Source organism: Aedes albopictus, chromosome 1 (genome assembly GCF_035046485.1).
Source record: "Aedes albopictus strain Foshan chromosome 1, AalbF5, whole genome shotgun sequence".
Lineage (NCBI taxonomy): Eukaryota > Metazoa > Arthropoda > Insecta > Diptera > Culicidae > Aedes > Aedes albopictus.
The window spans coordinates 220304900-220327412 of record NC_085136.1 but is presented as its reverse complement, the minus strand read 5'-3'; the positions used below and the strand labels follow the sequence as shown (position 1 = coordinate 220327412).

Sequence of the window (22513 nt, the reverse complement as noted above, 5' to 3'; positions counted from 1 at the left end):
TGTCGAATCTTTTAATTGCAATTGATAACTGATACCCCAGTACTTGTTTTAAAAATATAAAACTCTGGGAAATACTGTTACATGTAAAAATATTGAGAAAATTCGCTGAAAAACTATCAAAGTTACCCCATTTTACGGTACTCAAGAGTAAACAACTCGCAGGCCACAATCTCATTAGCGTGTTTTCGGTCGCCTACTGTCACCCGAAGCTTAGCTGTACCGACCATGTCAATGGAGACAACGGAAGAATACCGCTTAGTCAGATCCTTGCTGATTTGAACGGTGTTCAAACGTTTGCCTTTGGGTCGGAAGAAAACAACATATGGTCCGCCAAAGTCGGGAGGGTAGGCCTTGAGGCGGGGGGACGTCGAAACAGATTTACTGTTGGTGTCCATTGCAGAAGCGCCAGGGTGAAGGGAGACAAAGGGATTAGCATTTACATCGCCTTGTTGGCTCGAACAATCCGATGCCAATAACGAAGCTTCGTTGATGCGGTACGATGTTCCCCCGCCATCATCATCATTGCCCATTGTGGTAGCTAACTACCACCACGGGGCACTCAAAAATCTTAAACTAACACTATCACGGGGACGAGAAATAATCAAAAAACAAGGAACAAAATTAACGCTACAGGAAAAGTGAGAAAAAACTGCTTATGTACCAAATTAAATCTAATCAAAGAGTCAGTGGAGAGGGGGGAACAACGAGAGGTAACTTTATGTACTTATCTTTGTGCACTCTGTTTAGCCACAGGCTCGACGACGACAGGTCCAAGCGATCGGATGGCCCGCACAGGGAAGAAGCGAGCTGCTGCTGAGCGCCGTCGTTCGTGTGCGGCGGTTGAACGCTCTCTGCTCCTCTCTCGGTGGGCTGCTGCTGTCGACGACGATGAGCTTGGGTACTCACTGGAAGAAGCCGATCACGGCCGCGCGAGCGGCGCGGTGTGCGGGGGGTGCTGCACTTCTGTACTCGATAGTCAATGCGCCACGTGATGTAATGAAAACGTGAACTTTACTCAAATCAAACGAACTTTTGCGGCAAAAATTGTGGCCTAGCCAACCGCACGCGTCCCACTAGGGATAGTCACTTAATAACTTGATCACTCGAAAACTAGCACTTTGAAAATAGCCACCGAACTGGAAAGTATCGAAGACAAACCGGACGAACTAAGAATTGCGACTGTCTCGCACGAACGCTCGCCAAAGAGTGAGCGAGTACTTCACATAATGTTTTTTCAACGTCGCAATTATGCCCTGATCAAGGAGTTGAATCTGTGAGGTAGTGTTTGGTGGTAAAAACACAACTTCAAGTGAGAAATTTCTATGTAGCCCGGAGTGTTGTCGAGAAGCAATAGGACTTTGGACTTTGTTACCCACGCTTTATTGTTGGCCATCCCATCCAGTGTACAAAGAAGTAGTATAGCAACTGTATTTTTTATGGAGCGAGGATGAAATGCGCGGTTGATCAATAAGGGCTTCAAAAGGTGATCATCAGAAGAGTAATTCTTCGCTTTGCTGTTTTGAAGCCACTTGCTCCGCTTTTGAAATACATTTGGTCTGAAAGGTATTTTCTTCCTGAGAACAATCCCTTTTTATCGCGGCTAAAAACTTGCTCAGAAGAATACAGACCTTCAGCCACGATCTTCAGTTTCAGTTGCTTCAGTTGTTCAGGGCTGCAGCAGCTTTCGTATCTGGGGGTCTCCAGTTAGCCTAGTGGTTAAGGCTATGGGCAGCCAATCCGGAGACGGCGAGTTCGATTCCCGTTCCAGTCGGGAAAATTTTCTCGACTCCCTGGGCATAGGGTATCATTTTAGGGGGATTAGGGGCATAATGGACACCCTAAGCAAATGAGTATGTTAGGCCTGTATAACGGACAAAAACTTAATATATTATCAGTTGGCTTACAACTTTAACTTGTTTCCTACGTATTTCAATCATTTACAGCAGGTAGAATGTCATTATTGTGAAGAATTAATGAATTGTAAACCGTGTGTTTTTTGGGGCTGGCAGGAAAGGTACGGGGCGAAATGGACACCCATCGGGGTATAAGGGACACCCCTGCATATTTTATGCTTATCTTTGATAATATCGACCAGTTAAGTAATTTCAATATTTCAATATCACAGACATAATACTCCATCTTAAATGAGTTTACATAGCATTAAAGTTAATTAAATAAACTTCAGGCTAAAATAATCAGATTGATTTTTTCCAAACTCACTGAAACGCCTAACAGTACGCAACGCGCGTACATCCATTCATATTTGCCAGTGTTCATTTCGCCCCGAATCGACAACTGAACTGAAACTGCTATTTTGAGTAAATTCTGATCAAAAACATAATACTTTATCCATTACTAAATCTGCGTATACATGTAGATAAGCTAACAATTCACTTGTTTTTATGGTGGGCACACTCAAACACTCGTAATACCTTATTTGCTGCTGCTTCGAAATTATAAGAAATCCACCATATGAAAAACATACTTCAATTTCAATGATATTTTGGTTATTTTGAAGGAATATAAATGGTACTTTTGAAAAATAGAACTATGACTTGTTCCTTCACACGTATGCATTAAAAGTTTTGCATAAAAGTCAACGGTTTCGTCAAAAACAGGGGTGTCCATTTCGCCCCGGGTGTCAATTATGCCCCTAATACCCCTACTTGCCTCACAGTATACAAATTCATGCAATGGCAGGCAAAGAAAGCCCTTCAATTAATAACTGTGGAAGTTCTCGAAGAACACTAAGTTGAAGCGAGGCAGGCCAAGTCCCAGTGGCGACGTAGAGCCATAAAGAAGAAGAAGATGAAGCTCACTCTCCTTTTACGCAACATTGTGTAGGGAATTTATTTTTATAAAGATGGCAAACCAACCTGCACTTTAATTATTTTTTAGAACGGAACTGCTTGACGATGGTTCTCGTTATAGGACAGTAGGACAGTGTAGATAGTAACGGCTTTTTAGCGGAACAGAGATTATTCACTGGAATCCTTTTTAGGTGATGTTCATCAATCCGAAGAACGAAAGATTTCTTAGTTTTTTTTTTTCTTTTAGGGGATTTCTAGCGTAGGAGTTTTGTTAGTTTGGGTGTTTCTAGATGCTGAAAAAATATGTTTAGAACCAATTAAAAAAAGTTGTCACCGATTTTCAAATGGCGATATTGCATGGAGGTCACATTCAATTCAATCCAGTGAGATGCAATTAAATAATTGCTTCTAAGATGGGAGTGCTCAATTTCTTAAGAAAGTTTGCCAAATAGTGATGTGCCCATACAAATCAGCGTAAACTTCATAACTATTTTTTGCTTTTTTTCCTTTTCTCACTTTGTCACAGGGCTGCCCAACGTACGGCCCGCGGGCCGGATCCGGCCCGCGAGGACATTTTATGTGGCCCGCGACACGATTGGAGAAAAATAATAGAACTTAGCCCGAGGAATAATAATTCTGAATATTTTCTTTTTCAATAGAAATGTATTTTAATAATTAACAAAACTAAAATGACTTTTTAAAGTGTATTTTGTAAAAATTTTCTAATGTTTAAAAATATGCAAGCATTTGGTTTGAGTTCCGTAAAGATTTAAAGTTAAAGTTTCTCAACAGTAAAATTAATGTGTATGCGAAATTTCTCTTGATAAAATTGTAAAACAAAATAAAAACATTACGTCATCAACTTCGAGTAATTTTGAGAAAAAAAAACATGAAAAATTTAATCACAATTTTTCAAGCTATCAGACTTTTAATATTGAAGCCAATCTAGCTCTGGCTGGTACCATATAGAAAAACGTTATTGAAACTACTTAAATTATGTTCCGATCTCCAATATTCTGCAAGAATTTTATTAGAAACATTGAATTGAAAAAAAGTGTCATTGTCATTTAAAAAAATTTGAATGTTCTTTCCTAAGCAATGGTCAGAAAAGATAAAAAAAATTGTTTGTATTATTATCGAATTTTTATGTCTAGCCCGCCGACTGGTATGGAGTTTCACCAGTGGCCCGCGGCCAAAAAAGGTTGGGCAGGCCTGGGTAGGATAAGACCTTTGTTGTCACATTGAACGAATGCATAACGCCCACACAAATTTTCTTCTCTTTTCTTCTGATAATTCTCATTACATTGCTTCGTTCATGCTGAATTTCCGATCAACAGATGCAGCTTTTTTTCGAGATGATCTTGCACACTTATCTTATTTTACGTCTCCCCTAGACAGAAATGTCTTGCCATTTTGCTGCCAGAAAGAGCAAACGTTACAGAAATGTTCAACGCCACTGCTCTCCTTGCAAACGTCCGAGAAAAAGGCAAGACATTTCTGTCTAGTGGAGACACCAGTAGGCGAATTCCGGCGCACTTTTTCTTCAAAGAGAAGAAAATTTCTTCTGTGTCGCGCGCTTTTGCTTCGTTGGTTCGATTCTTTTTCTATTCGGTAGTGTGCATTTCGACGGCGGCGGGCCCAGCGTGCATCAGTGTGTATTGCAGGCCTGGTAGCGAGTAACTATTTAGTGACTTGGTCACTATTTTCGGGTCAGTCACTAAAAAGTCACTATTTTCAAGATGTTTCAACTAAAGTCACTTTTTCTGTTGAAAAGTCACTATTTTCAACTATTTTAATGTTTTGTGGCAAATAATAATCCAGTCAGAGAGAAAAATAAGATTTAAAGTGATAAAAAGTGCAAATCAAGCATTGTGTGGCTGGACTGTGTTAGCAAATGTATCGATCGCCTGTAGAGTGACTGATTTTAATTCGTGGTATTGTTAAGCTAGGTGTCTTTATCAGAGAGATTTCCAGTCCATAACTTTTTCATCTATTCAGTGGAAGTGTTGTCTTTTCGTCCAAGATTCATGCGACTATACTAGAAACCATTCTTTCCCATTGAAGTTTCTGGTCATTCTCCAGTAAAGTGATGAATGTTTTTGAACTATTACCGAAACAAATATGGGTGAAAATCTGAATAAACTTGTAATGGCATCCTCGAAAAAAAAGTAGAGGATTTTGATCAAGTAAAATGGGAATTAAGAAAACATTTGCCAGAACTCTTGAAGAATTTTTTGGCGGAATTAATTATACAATTGTCGATGTAGGCTTCGAAACATGCTCCTGTATGACCCCCATGACCATTTATGCATGAATTCATGCAGAATTTTGGCGAAAATCACTGAATATTACTTGTGAAATTTTATCATTAGCAAAAGCTTTTGTTGAATTTCTGATGGTATGATTTCTGTATCTAGCTCAACGCCTGGAAAAATGTCCTGATAAATTTCTTTGGCGTATGTTTGGAAAATAAATCTTCGAAATGATACCTTCCAGTAATCTTCAAAAATTGTGCACTATTTTTGAAAAGTATTTTTTTCTGGAACATCGCCAAATACTGTTCTGACTATTTTGTTGTGAAAAACTCTTCAAATATGGGAGTTTTTGAAGAAGTTAGCAATTTTGTTAAAATTTTAATTAGGTTTTCGTCAATAAGCGTTGTTTGTACTCCCTCAAAAATGCTTGAAATGTATACGATAACAAATATTACAGAAATTCTATCACAATTGTCTAATCAATTCATGTTTTTTGTTCACATTCTTATAGTTGTGAGGGGTTTCTCGCAAATAATTTCAATTTGTCACATTGTCTATTTATAAAAAAAAAATCATTGAATAAATTATCCAGGAATTTAAAAAAAATCGTATCGTCATCACAGACAAACAGACATACTACTCAAATCGAAATCATCGCAAAATTTAACGGTCATTTTGAAAATAACATGTGGTTCGGACTGTACTCGCAAGTGTCATGGTGGCGCTGCTGTGCCACCGTCCCCTCTCAATTTCGGAGAGAAATGAACGCGACGCTGATCAATGTTTACATAAAATGACTCAATCATGAACCTTCATTCATGTTTTATGAATGGATGACGGCACGGGGGAGTCGTCACCTGCTATTTTTTACATCGAGCCGAGGGAAACAACACCTGCAAATGAATGCTTCGGATTGAGCATTATAGAGGGTGCTAGTGAGACTCCAAACGATGTTTTTGAAGCAATTTTCTTCTAAGTAGTATGTCTGTTTGTCTGTGTCGTCATTTCCTATCAGGAAGATATAGAAAAAAAAATCTTTGATTTTGCATTTGTTTTTTTTTAACTTCTCCAGAAATTTTAGCAAACACCATTCCATGCTTTTTGCCCGCAATAAATCCACGAATTGAGCCGAATGCTCTTTCAAATAAGGCTCAAGAATTTTACCCTGATTTTTTCTATAAAATGCAAAGGAAATATCTGCATTAGGAATTTGTTCAATGAACCTCTGAGTATTTCATCTCAAATTCTTTAATATATCAGCTTTAACTAAAAAAATGTCAGGAACTTGCACCAATGTTTCCCCATTGAGGTTCTACTGGAACCGACTAAAAAGAAGCTGTATGTGCCAACAACCCTTTTCGTTCATTTACTTAATATTTATCTTGTGCAGAACTATATTTGCTAAGAGTTGTATACACATGCATTTTTAATAATTGTTGGTGGAGAAGGTTTTCCTGAAAATGTTTTTTATGCGGTACTCAAGTTTTCTGAATCAAGTTCGGCTCACAATTTTTGGTCGCTAATCATATTTTTTTTGCCAAAAGTCACTATTTAGTCACTTTTTTGCCATTTGTAAGTCACTATTTGGTCACTATTTTCGTGAACTGGGTCACTAAAATAACTATTTCAACCATCAGTCTTTGCTACCAGCCCTGGTATTGGGATTTCGTCCGGGTGCCGGTGTCGCGCGCTTTTGCTTCGGTTTTGCTTTGTTTGCTTTTCGAGTGAAGCGAATAATAGCGTGTTAGATTGCATATTAAGCGACCACCTGATGCGGGTGGTCGATTGTTTGCTTTCCGCGTAAAGCAAACAATAGCGTGGCAACCAGCATGACACGAAGGTCATATTACTTATCAAAGTGAATCCAGACCCAACGATACCTTTCCTACTAACAAACACTACTTCCTGCAGCCTTTGGTGAAGTCGCAGCGGTAAACGCGGGCCTTCACTTAACAAAAGTTGTTACTAATATTCCTTCCCTCTTCCAACCTGACTGCAAGGACGTGGCCGGCGCCGTTATTGTACCGTTAAAGAGAGTCTCTGAAGCGTGCACAGTGAGAATATTGACCACTCCCAGTCAATTATTCAGTTGATTCATTGTGCAACTGTCATTGATTCGGGTCAATCACGGAATAGCAACCATAGATGTGTGCAGTCAGTCTAAGCTAAGCTAAGCTAAGCTAAGCTAAAGAGAAGAAAATTTCTTCTCTTCGAAGAAACTGTGCGCCGGAATTCGGCCACAGGTTAATAAACAGGGTGATGGACTGATGCTGCGCGTTTTGCGTTTCACGCCATAGTGCATTATCGCGCAACTAATATCCGATCAAATGAGGGTCCAAATACAGGGGATACTCAAAATAACTGGGACAGGTAAAATGTTCACTTTTCAAAAAGTGTTCAACTCGCTGTAACTTTTCGAAAAGGGCATCAAATATTCTCAAATTTTTATTGTAAGCTTATCAACTAGTTGTGTATCAGAGGTTCAAATTTAGAAAAGATCGAGCCATTCTACACCCGATCTTTTCAAAAATTCGACCACTGATACACAACTAGTTGATGAACTTGCTGTAAAAATTTGAGAATATTTGATGCCTTTTTCGAAAAGTTACAGCGAATTGAACATTTTTTGAAAAGTGAAAATTTTACCTGTCCCAGTTATTTTGAGTATCGCCTGTATATCCATCACACTAATCACAAGTTGGCAATTGGCAACAATATTGAATTGGACATTTAGAAATCGGTCCGCAAAAGGAGGTTTTGTAATACATCGCCCGATCTTTGAACTATAGTGCTTTCCATTCCAAATTGGTTTTCCAGTACATCAGTTCAGTGATGAAACAATTTAGAGAGTTTGTGCAACAAATAAAAAGATCGAATTGCTTTCGGCTGAAACTAAGTGAATTTCAATCACCCCAGCAATGAAACAGAGAATAACAAACGTGATTGATGTCATTTAAGATACAATAATAACAGCACAATTCCGCAATTCAAAAAATCAATTCTTCATATGGACTTCGTTTTCTACCACCTTACGAATTAGTATGTTTTTGAAGAAATCTTTGATAATTTCTTCCACTTTCTCTTCAAAAAAGTGGGATCAATTGGAGTTTCCTTTACCAAATAGTCATCAATGTTGTTACTGTTGACAAAACATACAATCGCATTTTCTGCTACACAGGCGTGGAGCGAAAGTTGGACTTCGCATGTTCTTTTTCTGTAAAAATAATTTCACCATCTTTTAATTTGCATTCAAGCTTAGCTGCATTTTCCTTGATCGGTCCTTTGATGGCTTTTTTTTTATTCCTTAACAATCATAATTGTTTTTCTATCTTCCGATACTCCTAAAAAAAAATACATTATAATTAATCTCACAGTTCAAAATAATCAAGAAATACCATCTGAAATACAGCAATTAGGGTAATTTTCCAATTGTTGCACGGCTAAAAGTTCGCCAATTGTTGCACACCCCATAAGAATAACATGGAGTGTGCAACAATGGGCGAGTTTTTAGCCGTGCAACAATTGGAAAATTACCCTATAATTGTGGCATCTATCCACAAACATCTTGTTTTGTGTTTCTTTGTCGACCCCACAACTTCTGCAACAAATTTTGACAAAATTCTGCCCTTGGAATATTCTTCCATTTCAGGTAAACTCACATTATGTTGCAGTTCCTCGTTCGATTCTGCAGTCATTTGTAACGCAGGTGCAATTAGGATGATTTTAGGATATCGTATGATTCTACTGAAATAAAGGTACCTACCGTGAACTTTTCTTTGGTAGTGGGTATTTTGTCATCGATGTTGATTTCACGTGCAGCAACAGCTGCAGCTTTTTCGCCGTAGTCTCGTTCAATTTCATTGATGTTCATTGGCTTTCTGCTGCAGTCAGACCGCATCTTTGATTTCAGTGTACCTAGCTGCTTTTAGCCGTTCTTTTTCTGCAGCAAATTCGAAAATGGGCTTTGAAGGATCGGAACCCATATACTTTTTTCATGTATGTTGAGTGTCACGCGTATCCTTCGTTATGCTGAAGAGCAATTATCAGCACTCCTCGTTGATGATCTTCGACATGTGAAATTCAACCTCTTACCAGCATTATATCAAATATAGTATACTAGCTGAATTACCCGGCTTTGCTCGGGTTTATTTAATGAGGAGGATTGAAGCGAATGCGATGTCCCATATAGCCGAATGGGTTCCAGTATTCCACAAGACCATGCTGAACATGAAGAAATTCCAGGTGACATAAAAGTCATATGAAAAAACTGTCAAAAGGCTAAAATTCCAAAGCAATAAAGCATACCTAGTATACTAAACATTAAAACTACTAATACGTTTCTACGGCATAGTGTATCATTGTGTTTGCCACACAATATACAAATTTATGGTATGAAAAGTAGAAAAAAGCCGTTAAATTAAAAACAGTAGCTGTCTAAAAGAAAAAGACTAAGCTGAAGAGAGGGAGGCCAAATTCAATTCCATAACTTGAATTATATTTTCATTTCTGCCAACATGGCCACATGACTTTTGCTAGATTTATTAGTTAGTTTCATGGTTCTCAATATAAATTATTCTTTTTCATGTTTTGCTCTATTAACAAACAGTTCAAAATTAATTAAAGCTAATTCTTGTGTTCTCAGCATTTTTCAACGGCACTTTGAGAAAGTGTTGAAGGTTCACATATATCTCAGGTTCGTGCTCTGTGACCTATCAAATTGCGGAGCTGTGGTTTCAAATCTCAATCAGTGGAAATAGGTTTGCATTACACCGTGTGAACGTTTGCTGTCCTACTCGCTTACGCTCGTCGGACTTAATAAAGGGAAAACACCTCTGTTCGCATTCTACCGGGCAAATGCTTGAATGTGCTGGTCTCCTAGAAGTGAATCGACGCAAACACGGCGCATCGGACTTTCGGAACATCGGCGGCTTTCTGCCGCCAATGTTCCTCAGTCCTCCATACAGCTGCAATGCAAAAATTTGCCAAAAGTTGTTAAATATTTTATGGTAAATGAATTTTCGCTATTTTGATTTCCAAAATGGCGTCAACAATCGATTTTTGACTACTACTAATCAAGCCCGATCGATAGATATCCATATTGCATGGTATCGTAGCTCATGATCGTCACTTTGGATTATGGTCTACGATCTTGGATTTATAGTTTGGCATCTTGGATTTCAAAATAACGTCAAATATCGATTTTTGAATTCTACTCATTAAGCACGATTAGATACCCATATTGTATGGTATCATAGCTCAAACCACCATTCTATGGCCGCCATCTTGGATTAGAGGCCGCCATCTTGTTGAAATCAATATCGATTTTTTACTTCCACTTATCAAACCCGAGCAACCCCAAGCAAGTTCAACCTACGATTATTTTGCACGACGTCTCAAATGTCATTTCCATAGTGTGTCTTATTACATGTTATCATATTTCGAACCCTCCTCGCCTGGTAACCTATTTTTCGAATTTTGAAGAAGATGTAGATCATTTCAATCTCTTACAGTTCAAAGTTTTTTATTCAATTCTTTTTTTTTTTATTCATTTATTTGTTATTTCTGATTAAACGTCAACTTTTTCCTTGCAATACAAATATCAGAGTTTTCTCCAGATTCAATTCAAAACCTGTCTATAAACGACATTTTTTGTTTCGCCACCAGGAGCAAGGATGCACAAATAATTAGGTGAACCAACTCTTGAGCAAGCAACATATAGCTGACCGTGAGAGAAGCATGATGATCTTAAATCTACTCCACAATGCTTAATTGACTGTCCCTGTGACTTATTGATTGTAATCGAGAACGCGAGTCTTACGGGAAATTGCAGTCTCTTGAAACTGAACGGGAGATCTGATGGCACGAGTGGAATTCTTGGAATAAAAACAGATTCACCTTGTCCCTTTCCTGTCAGTATGACTGCTTCGATAACGTTGCCAAGCATCTTTTGCACACATAACCTCGTGCCGTTGCAAAGCTTCGGCGGATCCAGATTTCTCAGGAGAATGATGGGACATCCTTCTTTGATGAAAAGACGATGCGGTGGCAATCCGGATGGATTGAGTGAGTTGAGGAATTCTTGTGGAAAATTGACTGCCTCGTCAGCTTCCTCTACGGTGTCGATGGATTTATACTCAACAGCCAAACCTGGAAGCTTAGCGAGAATCTGATTGTTTATATCATTAACGTCTTCATTTTTTGCTGAAAGAATGGCTCTTTCACGCAGCCAGCAGGTGTCACGATATTTTTCAGCAATCTCTGGATAAACTGTATCGATTAACTCTGCTACCGATGAAACCAAATTGCAAAAATCAGGTGGAAGTCTGATGAGTCCATTAGAACCAATGGCAACTCTCCCTTCTCCAATTGCCAGAAGTTTGTTAGCGAATGCTTCAGCATTTTCATCCCCCAAATGAACTCTCATGTTCTGCTTCAACGTAGTCTGCAAAAATATTTAACATTTTATTATTGTTAAGTTATTTATATTTTAACTTACCTTGACAACAAACTTCCATACCGACGAATATTTAAGGCAAGCGTAAATCTCATCAGCCGGTGTTGACTTCGGGATGACGGGCAATGTTTGGCGGAAGTCTCCACAAAGAAGTAATAGAGCTCCTCCCATCAAGTTATTGTTTCCTCGTATGTCTTTTAATGTTGCATCCAGAGCTTCCAGGGCTTTCTTATGGGCCATAGTACATTCATCCCATATAATCAACTTGCACATCTTTAGCACTTGTGCCCTACCGCTTGTCTTACTTATGTTGCAAATGGGGTTTTCTTGCCTGGCTATGTCAAGTGGTAACTTTAGGGCAGAATGAGCAGTTCTTCCTCCATCCATCAATGTAGCTGCTATTCCGGAAGACGCTATTGCAAGAGCGATGTCTCCTTGTGCTCTGACTTTTGCAAGAACCAAATTAGTCAGAAATGTTTTGCCTGTCCCTCCTGAAGCATCCAGGAAGATGATACCGCCCTGTTGCGTTGATACACGATCCATAATCATGCCGAGCGATATTTTCTGATCTTCGTTGAGTAGTGGTTCCTTAGCCGCAACATATTCATCCAACGTCTCCTTATTGTAGTTCATTTCCCGTATGTAATCAGCTTCAAGTACTCTTTCTTCGCCTCTTGTTGGTGCTGGCAAACCGAGCTGTGACAATGTTTTGCCGACCATGGCCACACATTTGTTCTCAAGATCAATCAGAGCTTGGTTGAACACATCTTGATTGAAATTGATTTCCACCGAAGGATTTTGTCTACGGACGTGGTAGAGCATATCTTCACTAAGATCCTTTTTATATTTTTCCCACAATGTGTTTGGATTCGATGGAGCACATGTGGTTAAAATAATCGCAAAAAGACTCCTAATTTGTTCTGGAAGGCATAACAACGCTGCTTCTCGCAAAGCATCGTCCCAGTGTTGATCACCTTCGAGCAATCCTAGCTTCTGGCAGGCTTCCCGGAACGTTTGGCATACGGTTTGATTCACTGTTCTAACCTCCGCGAATGATCTTGGCCCGCGAACAGAGTGAAGAAGCATTCTTAGATAATAACATTCCGCGTTATTGGGATGCACAGTATAGACTCGACCCAATGCATCGCTCGCAAACACGTTGTGCTCAGGAACAAACTGTCCCACTTTTCTTCTTTGGAATGTCTTACTTGAAGCATTCCATGTATAGTACCGTGGAACTTCAGGATATAATAATGTCCGCGCAAAAGGATCTTCCTGACAAAGCTGGAAGAATGCTGTCAGTGTTGTATTTGGTGGATGATCGACTAATGCAGGCACGTTTTCTGGTGTGAAATACACTCTCTGGCCATTTTCAAGGTGCACGCTAAGATGGACAACAGTTGGGTGTCTCTCGTGGATCGGGAATCCAAAAATCCGCCAAACAGCTTCGTTACTGCTAACGTATCTTCCAAGCTGATACTGCATCACTTCGTCGTTTGTTTTTTCATTTCCTATCCCGTATACAGCCATATCGCTTCCCTTATTCACGTACTTGCAAACATACTTTATCGATTTCACACTGTTACAATACTCCACGTTGATATGCGCCTGGAACATTTTCGATAGAAACGGAGAGTACGGTACAATCCACCTGTTATCTATTTCAATTTCCGTATTTCTTATCTTCAATTTTGTTGTACGCCCTCCATCTTTTGGTGCTCGCCGTCTGTATACTGGATATCCATCATTTCCAGTTTGGGTTTCTTCTATGAAATTTCGAGGATATTTCTTCGTACACTTCCTGTCCTTCATGCATGGTGAATTGGGATTGAGATTGCCACATGGACCATGGATCATATTTTTCGTTACCACTGCAGAGAGTTCCGGATCTTCGACTGGATTTGGTAGCTCAGCTGATATTACTTCATCGATTTCTGCTGGCTGAAGCTTGCTTACCAACCAAATTAAATTGTGGGAGTGTGGCAACCCTCGCTTTTGCCATTCAATTGTGTACATCCAACACCTTACAACACCGAACACATGGCCTTTAGTTATAACGTCAATTAATTTTTGTTGTTTCTGTCTGAACACTCTCGCAACTAAATCATGACGTTCATTAGCTGATTGTCCGTTCGAAAGCATTTCCTGGATCTCAGTCCAAGTTGGATTACAGGTAAAGGTAATGAACAAATCCGGTCTTCCATACATCCTGACGTATGTCATGGCATCTTGAGTGTACTCAGCCATGTGTCTTGGACTACCAGTAAACGATGAAGGTAGAATAACCAAAGTCCCAAGACTGTCAATGTTTCCGTCGTTAGCTACAGCGTCTCTCAGGTGCACATATTGTTCAACCCTCAATTTACGTTGATTTAAGCGAACGTAGAGAAGTCGTTCACTCTCGATTTTCACGTACATATCCACAACGAACTGTTGAAATAGTTGTCTACAGTTTACTATGTGATTATAGTCAGCACCTCGAGTCATCAGCCGATATGAGTAGAAATCCATCGCGGAAACTTTTTTGTTCGTCGCTTCGCCAGTTGTCAGATTAGTTTGCACCAGATTGAAGTGGTACCCATCTTCGCCATATGGGAACATCACTGGATACTGCAGGGCATCATAAGAGCGATGGGTTTCTGAAATACGCTGCAGCGATTCTCCACGTCGTTGGATTATTATGTCTCGTCGTTCGCAATTATCACTGGACATGACCACAGCAACTTCATCTACTTGGGGTGCATTGTAACGCCGCTCATGTTCACCTGGTGGTGTTCGATCAGCCCTTATGATTACTCTATACTCATCCGTCGGCATACGATCCAATGCAGCTTTGAATGTTCTGATCAAATCATTATGCTCCTGCAACATCTTTTGCAAATTGTCTACAATTTCACGTCTTGTTCCTGAGATATAGCTGCATCTTTGATCAACCTCCATTTGGTCGTTTCCGATGAAATACAGCTGCAGGAATTTTGGAGGTTGATCCGGCAACGGAAGCAATGAACCCGCCTTGTGGTAGATCTGACCTTGCACTGTAAATGTAGATGGAAATCCGCCTTGCTCAACTACAGATGTTGCTCCGAATGATGTCATCTGAAAGCATGAATTGTACTTTCGGATGTTTTTGAGAAAGTGCTTCGATTCTGGCGTATCTCCTGACATGTAGTTCATGAGAGCTTCTGGTGGCTGGTCTAGCTGCAAAAGCTTTACTTTTCCATTTTTACAGCAAAGGCCCGGAGACTCATTTTTGAACTTCTGGGCTTGGCAATACCTGCACACTGAATCCATTTTTCCAATTACTACCTGATTGTGTTCCGCGTAATTCCTCCCCGGGTCGTAATGGAATGCTGCCAAATCCATGTCTGAATATGGCATAGTCCTTGTTTGTCTTGTCATATTGCGCATTTCCTGTAGCCGAATTGTTCGATGTTCAACAGTTTCCGTTGCTCTGAATGTCGCTGCTCGCTGTGCCGCATCTTGCAATCGAGCCTCACGCTGTTGCTGTGTCTCCTCGGACCTGGACGCCATTGCCCGTTGTGCCATATTCTGCAAACGAACCGCACGTTGTTCATCTGTTTCCTCCGCTCTGGATGTCGCTGCTTGCTGTGTCGCATCTTGCAATCTAGCTTCTCGCTGTTGCTGTGTCTCCTCAGATCTGGATGCCGCTGCCCGTTGTGCCATATTCCGCAGTCGAACCGCACGGTGTTCATCTATTTCATCCGCTCTGGATGTCGCTGCTCGCTGTGTCGCATCTTGCAATCTAGCTTCTCGCTGTTGCTGTGTCTCCTCAGATCTGGATGCCGCTACCCGTTGTGCCATATTCCGCAGTCGAACCTCACGTTGTTCATCTGTTTCCTCCGCTCTGGATGTCGCTGCTCGCTGTGTCGCATCTTGCAATCTAGCTTCTCGCTGCTGCTGTGTCTCCTCAGATCTGGATGCCGCTGCCCGTTGTGCCATATTCCGCAGTCGAACCGCACGTTGTTCATCTGTTTCCTCCGCTCTGGATGTCGCTGCTCGCTGTGTCGCATCTTGCAATCTAGCTTCTCGCTGCTGCTGTGTCTCCTCAGATCTGGATGCCACTGCCCGTTGTGCCATATTCCGCAGTCGAACCGCACGTTGTTCATCTGTTTCCTCCGCTCTGGATGTCGCTGCTCGCTGTGTCGCATCTTGCAATCTAGCTTCTCGCTGTTGCTGTGTCTCCTCAGATCTGGATGCCGCTGCCCGTTGTGCCATATTCCGCAGTCGAACCGCACGTTGTTCATCTGTTTCCTCCGCTCTGGATGTCGCTGCTCGCTGTGTCGCATCTTGCATTCTAGCTTCTCGCTGTTGCTGTGTCTCCTCAGATCTGACTGCCGCTGCCCGTTGTGCCATATTCTGCAGCCGAACCGCTCGGTGTTCATCTGTTTCATCCGCTCTGGATGTCGCTGCTCGCCGTGCCGCATCTTGCAATCTAGCTTCTCGTTGCTGCTGTGTTTCCTCAGATCTGGATACCGCTGCCCGTTGTGCCATATTATGCAGTCGAACCTCACGCTGCTCATCTGTTTCCTCCGCTCTGAATCTTACCATTCGCAGTGTCATATCGTGTAACCGAGCTTCGCGCTGTTTAACCGTTTCCTCTGCTCTGGATGTCGTTGCTCGCTGAGCCGCATCCAGCTGTCGAGCTTCACGCTGTTGCGGTGTCTCCACTGATCTGGAGGTCGCTGCCCGTCGTGATACTTTCAGCAGTCGAACCTCGCGCTGTTCATCTGTCTCCTCTGCTCTGGAAGCCGTGGCTCGACGTGCCATGTCCTGAAGCCGTTCCTCATGCTGTTCTTGCGTTTCTGCTGCTCTGGATGTTGCAGCTCTTTCTGCCATATGTCGTCGCCGATCTTCACTTTGTTCTACCGTCTCTAAAGCTCTGACTGCAGACGCTCTATATGCCATACCACTCAACCTGGCCTCCCGCTCTGCTGTATTCTCTAAAGCCCTAGATGCCCTAGCTCTTTCACGCAACGCAGAGAGGCGTTTGCTTCGTGCCAAAGCAGTTTCATTGTGACGCTGTTCTCTCATTTTTTTTGCTTTACCTTGCATTCGGCCAATACACTTTCGTTTATTGGGAGCCATTGCGAAATCGAAGAAAAAATATTTATACTGAAAAAAAAACAAAGTGTTGTCTGTAATTTAAAAATACATGTATTTTAAGTTTTTTTAGTACCCCTTACATCTGATATTCCTTGTCACTCCGGTTTAAGAATCAACCAGTTTTCATTTTCTTTTATCGTCCAATTCCTACAATGAATATTAAAAATCTATTACTCTTTCTATGATGAAAATAAGCTGCTTAAAAGTATATCATTCAATAACAAAACTGTTTTCTTTATGCCATATTTTATTCGATTTCATTTTTTCTGTTATTTCTATTGTTATTTCAATCAGAACTGACTCTTCTCCAATTTATTGCCAAATACTTGAAAATCTGTCCTAATTTTTAGGTTTACAATAGAATTTGAGTACTATTTATGTGAATTACTTCTCCATAGGTAATTAAAATTCTTATAGATAGTATTTTATACATATGTAGATGGTTATTTTGGGAATAAAATGTATGGTAGTTTAGGGGCTATCGACTGTGAAAACCTATGTTGAAATGGTTTTCGGCTTATGCAGTCGGAAGACCAGCTAAAACATTATTTTTAAATTCTGATCAGAATTTAAAAATAACGTTTTAGCTGGTCTTCCGATTGCATAAGCCGAAAACCACTTCAACATAAAATGTATGAGTTAAATGTATTATGAATAGAATAGAATTGAGAATATAAATTACTGAAATGAGAAATATTCTGTGAGATCCAAACAATGGTTTTTAAGTTTTATAAACAACTTTACCAAAAGGCTGCTGGTGAAAATTATAAAAACACAAATTTGTTTCAATTGTGTCGTTCTCTAGACTCATTGATATCTTGTTTTTCATTTATCTTATCAATTCTTGAAGCCAAACCCTCTCTTTGTCCTATTTTTCTGATACTCAATGCATAGACTGTCCAACTTTCTAAAATTCATATCCAACGAAGTTTAAATTGTTTAATGTAACATCATGTACAAACTCAACTGACCGTTTTGTTAAAGTTTGAAAACACAAAACCATAGAGTAGAAAAATCGAAACAGATAAAAATAAATGAATACCGTGTGGTGATTCTACCATTCATGAGCTAAAACTTTGCTGAACAAAGGTTTGCCAAATGTCTTTCAATTTTGATTTACAATACTTTTTGTCTATGTGTGTCTTATTCGAACTCTTGCCCCACCACTGGGGCAAAATCTCGAATCTAGTGTTTGTGGAATTTCGCTAACCATAGTACACTATTTTGACACTTTGGTAATAGGAATACCTGAAACCAATTAATATTTGATGTTGGAACTGGAATACGCATTTAAGTTCGGTCTGGATTTTGCCTAAATCAGGGTTAAATTTACTACACCAAAAATTAGTAGTTTTCCACCAAATTAAGATAAAACAATATTTTTTCAACTTTGATCGAATTTTCTCACTAATTCTATCATTTTTAGAGATAATGAGTACATTTTGAAGAATTTCAGGTTTTTACCTAAAAATACCCATATGATTTCTAAATCTTTTATGCAACTGTGGAAATTTTTTTGTGAAGCTTTTTCCAGTTATTTTTTTTTCGGAAAAAAAACTTAGTTTCTACGATGCTTCGTTCTTGAGTTATGATTTTTCAAAGTAAGTAGTATCAGAGGAAAACAACAAAAATCCACCTGAGTTTTCCGGGAAAATAGGCGAACCTGAATTTTCCTCAATTTTTTTTTTGTTCATATATCCATGAGCTCTGCCTGTGGAAAAAGTTTCATGAAAATCTGAGACCCTTCAGCCCAAACCCGTACGGTAATAAAAAAAAATCCCCATAGCTGAAAATGAACGGAAACTTGGCAACATTTCGTAATGCATACCGTATAAATGAATTCTGCCTTCTTTGAGATAGTTCACAAATTTCGAAACGCTAGTCGGGGTGGGTGGATGACCATTATGGTGTGACCAGACCAAACAGACGTGCTAAGTAGATGACGGTAGTGAGTAAACGTCAGCTCAGAAACGGTATGAGCGCCATGAGCGAGCGATTTGCGAACTATAGAATATTTTAACTGATCCGTGAAAAAATAGATGATGGGGAATTAATGGAGTGAGATATTTGTTTGTCTTTGGTGTAAGAATTGATGAAAGCTTTTTAAAAATTCGTACAAAAAGATTTGCAACGTGGGAATGTATTAAATACGTTATGAAATTTGAGCTGAAGCGTTCCATTGAATTTTCATAATTTGCATGTATGTTAGGTATGTAGAATCAAATAAACTTTACTCACCGTTTAGTCGATCAAAAGCCCTGGAGATATAGTATGATCATTACCTTGGTAATAGGAAGATGGCACAGTAGACAATGTTCAGGTTTAACCACACTTTTTCACGGTTAATTTTCTATTGTTTTCTTTTTTCTCTAAATAAGCTTATCACACTTATTTTTGTGAATACAAACAAAAAGAAAAGAATATATATACAGTCAGGTTTTTTACGCGGGGGATACGTACCGCGTAAAAAAACTCAGTTCAAAATTCAAGAAACCGCGTAGAAAAAGTCTCGCCATTTCTCGACGAATCATGCAAAAATAAGACAATGATTTTTTTTTGTATGGAGTTTTCATTTACGCGGCCGCGTAAATGAAAACCGCGTAAAAAAAAGACCTGACTGTATAGATATGTTTTGTACTAAAAAAAACAGCACTATTTCTTTTCTGAAGAGATTCCTGTAAATAGTATTGGTTTTTCATGAAGCCATGGTTTTAGGTTGAAAACAACATATCAAGTATGTGTTTTTTGAAATTTGATAAGTTTCACAGATTCTTCATGTTAACCAACCAATTTTCACTTGAGGCATCACACAATTCTTTGAAATTCTGTTGTATCACTTTATTTCAGGCATTGCACCAAGATAATGATTTTCCACCATTCCACTTTTTACTTTCACACTGTTGAAAAATAACGCTTCCTTCTTTGAATTACTGGATGGAATTTCATTTTACACATTACTTACGAATAGAAACAATCAACTACATCTGTATGATTCGATAGAAACTTCCAGAAAACTCACGCCGAAAACTGAAGTTGTCGCTCCTTTTCATCTCGGTTTATCTTCTTGTGCCGAAACTGTTGATGCTTGACATCCCTTTCCACCTCATGCAATGAATCGTTTCCCGAAGGAAACATGCTCATGCTCAATGCGTGGGGTGAAAAGAGACAGCTGTTGGCAGGAACATCTGCACCGGCTCCCAGGCCAGCTTGGCTGTCACGGGCATGATCGATCAAACTGTCAAACGATAGGGTTGTGCTGCGCAACTGCCCCAGTGTAAAATAACCACACACGGAAAAATAAGTTAATGTTTTGAAAGCGTCTCAAATTCTACCTAACTTTCGGCCAGTACATGTTTTTGACAATACTGCGTGAAAACTACCCAACTTTGGGTAAACAGTTGAAACGGTATTTGCGTTATTTTTTTGAAATCCTTTTTTTTTCGAGTATGTAAAAAATATTTAAACACACATTTGCGACAAATGGAACGGAAACAACTTATTGTGCATTTATTTCACAACTGGACTATCGCAGCAGTTTTCATAAGTCCGCGACAAAAGAACGCGATTATATAAAATCGACTCGGTGTCTTCGAAGCACTTATTAGCGTTGATCGAAGAAATGGTGCGCTGAAGAAATCAACTCAATTTGTTGCAAACGCGCACTTTTATACAGATTGTTGCACTTCTGTAAATAAGCTGCACAGTCCAGTAGTGAACGTAATGCGCAATACTACTGGGTTAAAATTTTCGCCACCAGCGCAGTTTGACGTATTTTCTAGTTATTCCACAGAACACCGAAATTGCGTTAAAAGAACTTAAATTTGGGTCGATTTGTACTTCAGTTTGTCAGAAGTCTACACGGAATGTAGTCTACCCGAATTTAGTTTTTTTTTTTGGCGCAATCCCGCGTTACCGTGTACGAAGAAAATCAGCTATGCACCTTTATCATACTTTTCCATTTGCCTCTCGCTTCGTCTGCTGTAATTTTTATGCATTCGAGTCTTTCGATCGGTTTACCCTAGCAATGGGTGAACCTATCAAATTGTCTTCAATGCATACACATTACAGCAGAAGAATCGAGAGGTGCATAGAAAAGTTTGCTTACGTTGCATACCTGATTTTCTCCGTGTGGGATGACTCAGAAACACATCAAGCAGCGATAACGATAGCGACAATATTAGGAATATTATACGGCGCTAGCGCTGGAAATGTAATTTGCTCATTTTTTCGAGCTATTCCAGTTTAGATCAAATTTGTGTAAATCTTGCCCATTTAAGAGTAACTATTTCTTACCGTGTCAGTTCGGTCCTATTAACCAGATTCTGACTTTTATGCATAGTACATTGTTTGTCGATATCGATCGCCATCGTTTCAAAGCAAATGGACATCGCAAAAATGGGTAAAAATTTTGAATAGGTTTACTTGGTTTTGCGTTATTATAACGTATTTTTTTTGGGTATCTGTTTTCTTCGTGTTTATATACCTTGACGAAGTCGGCGATGAGAGTATATGGAATCAGAAAACAACCCAAATATACGTTCTTTTCACGCATATCGACTCTTTCGTGCGATAACCCCAATTTTGGCTAAACCGCGTTAAAGCTCTAAGTGGGTAGTTTCCGTTTGAACCCGGCAGAAACTTACAACCTATCGCAAAGTTCTTTCTATCCAGCGTTGACTTTCAAAGTACCCTAGTCGGCTGAAATAAACCCACTTTTGGGTAAACGAAAAAAAAAAAAACGAACTTGGCTTCTCACACGGACATTATCGGCTAGGTAGCTGCTTTCCGCTTTGTTTTTGACAACATTGCGAGGGGAAGCGCGAGGAAACTACCCACTGCTGGGTAAAAAGTTCAATCGGTTTACTTGTTTTTGCGTATTTTTGGGTAATCTGTTTTTTTGCCGAGTACATAAACACAGTTTGATTGCAGTTGTGAGCCTTTTCCGTTCATTTGACTCTATAAAATTGAAAATATAGGGCCCTGGCGTGTATTGTGGGGCTGAGATGATTTTTAAAACTTTTTAAGGCATATTGACATATTTCACGCGAAGACCTACATAAATATACTGTCTATTCCACATAAAATAATTATTTGTAAGCCTAAATATTTTTATTTCTACTCAGCCTTTGATCATAAAATATATAATGTACAGTTATGATATCAACTACTACTTTTTTTTTTTGAATAGTTTTCTTTCGCTTTGGATTTTAAAAGTATGTTGGGCAACCATTACAGATTTCGGTTCGTCTTCCTAGCGTTTCAAATCACATTGGTTATCGATTTATGGTCTTCGCGATTGATTAAAATCTTTATTGTACGACAGCATGACATGCTTTTCGAAATGGCGCCGGATGTCAGCACTGAAAAACCATTTCGTAGCCATCACTTTGGAAATGGCCATATGTACTTATCAAAACAGCGTCTGATATCGATTCTTAAGGTCGGATAGTCTGATTGTAATAGTCTGATAGACAGATATCCATATTGCATAGTATCATTGCCTTATTGGGATATGATCCACTTTCTTGGATTTTATTTTGGTATCAGATATAAATTTTTGAGTTCAACAACTCATTATAGTATCGATAGTATCATAGCTTGAGCTGTCATTCCACGGCCGCAAAATTGTATTATTGTTCGTCATCTGTGTGGATTCATGTCCGTGCGGCTAGCGTCACCAAGCATTTAGTCGCATCGTGTTGAGGAACGCGGGTTCGATTTCCGCCGCAGTTGCCAGGAAATGTTTCCTGTTATGCCAGTGGGCGTTGAATGCTAGTCCGTTGTCTAGTGTCGTGCTTCTTTCAAAGAGCAAGTAGTTCACTGGAAGCATTGAACGTGTCCGTGTTTAAAAAAAAACATTGATGGCGTTG

At 39.6% G+C, this 22513-nt stretch overlaps 1 protein-coding gene across 1 annotated transcript in view; it reads right to left on the bottom strand.

The window, feature by feature from the left end:
* LOC115261339 (uncharacterized) overlaps positions 1 to 22513 on the bottom strand; it is a 46034-nt gene that overhangs the window by 10345 nt on the left and 13176 nt on the right. The window contains exon 3 of the mRNA XM_062858421.1: positions 11562 to 16652. Coding sequence (XP_062714405.1) covers positions 11562 to 16652 — 5091 coding nt within the window. The remainder of the gene's footprint in view (positions 1 to 11561; positions 16653 to 22513) is intronic.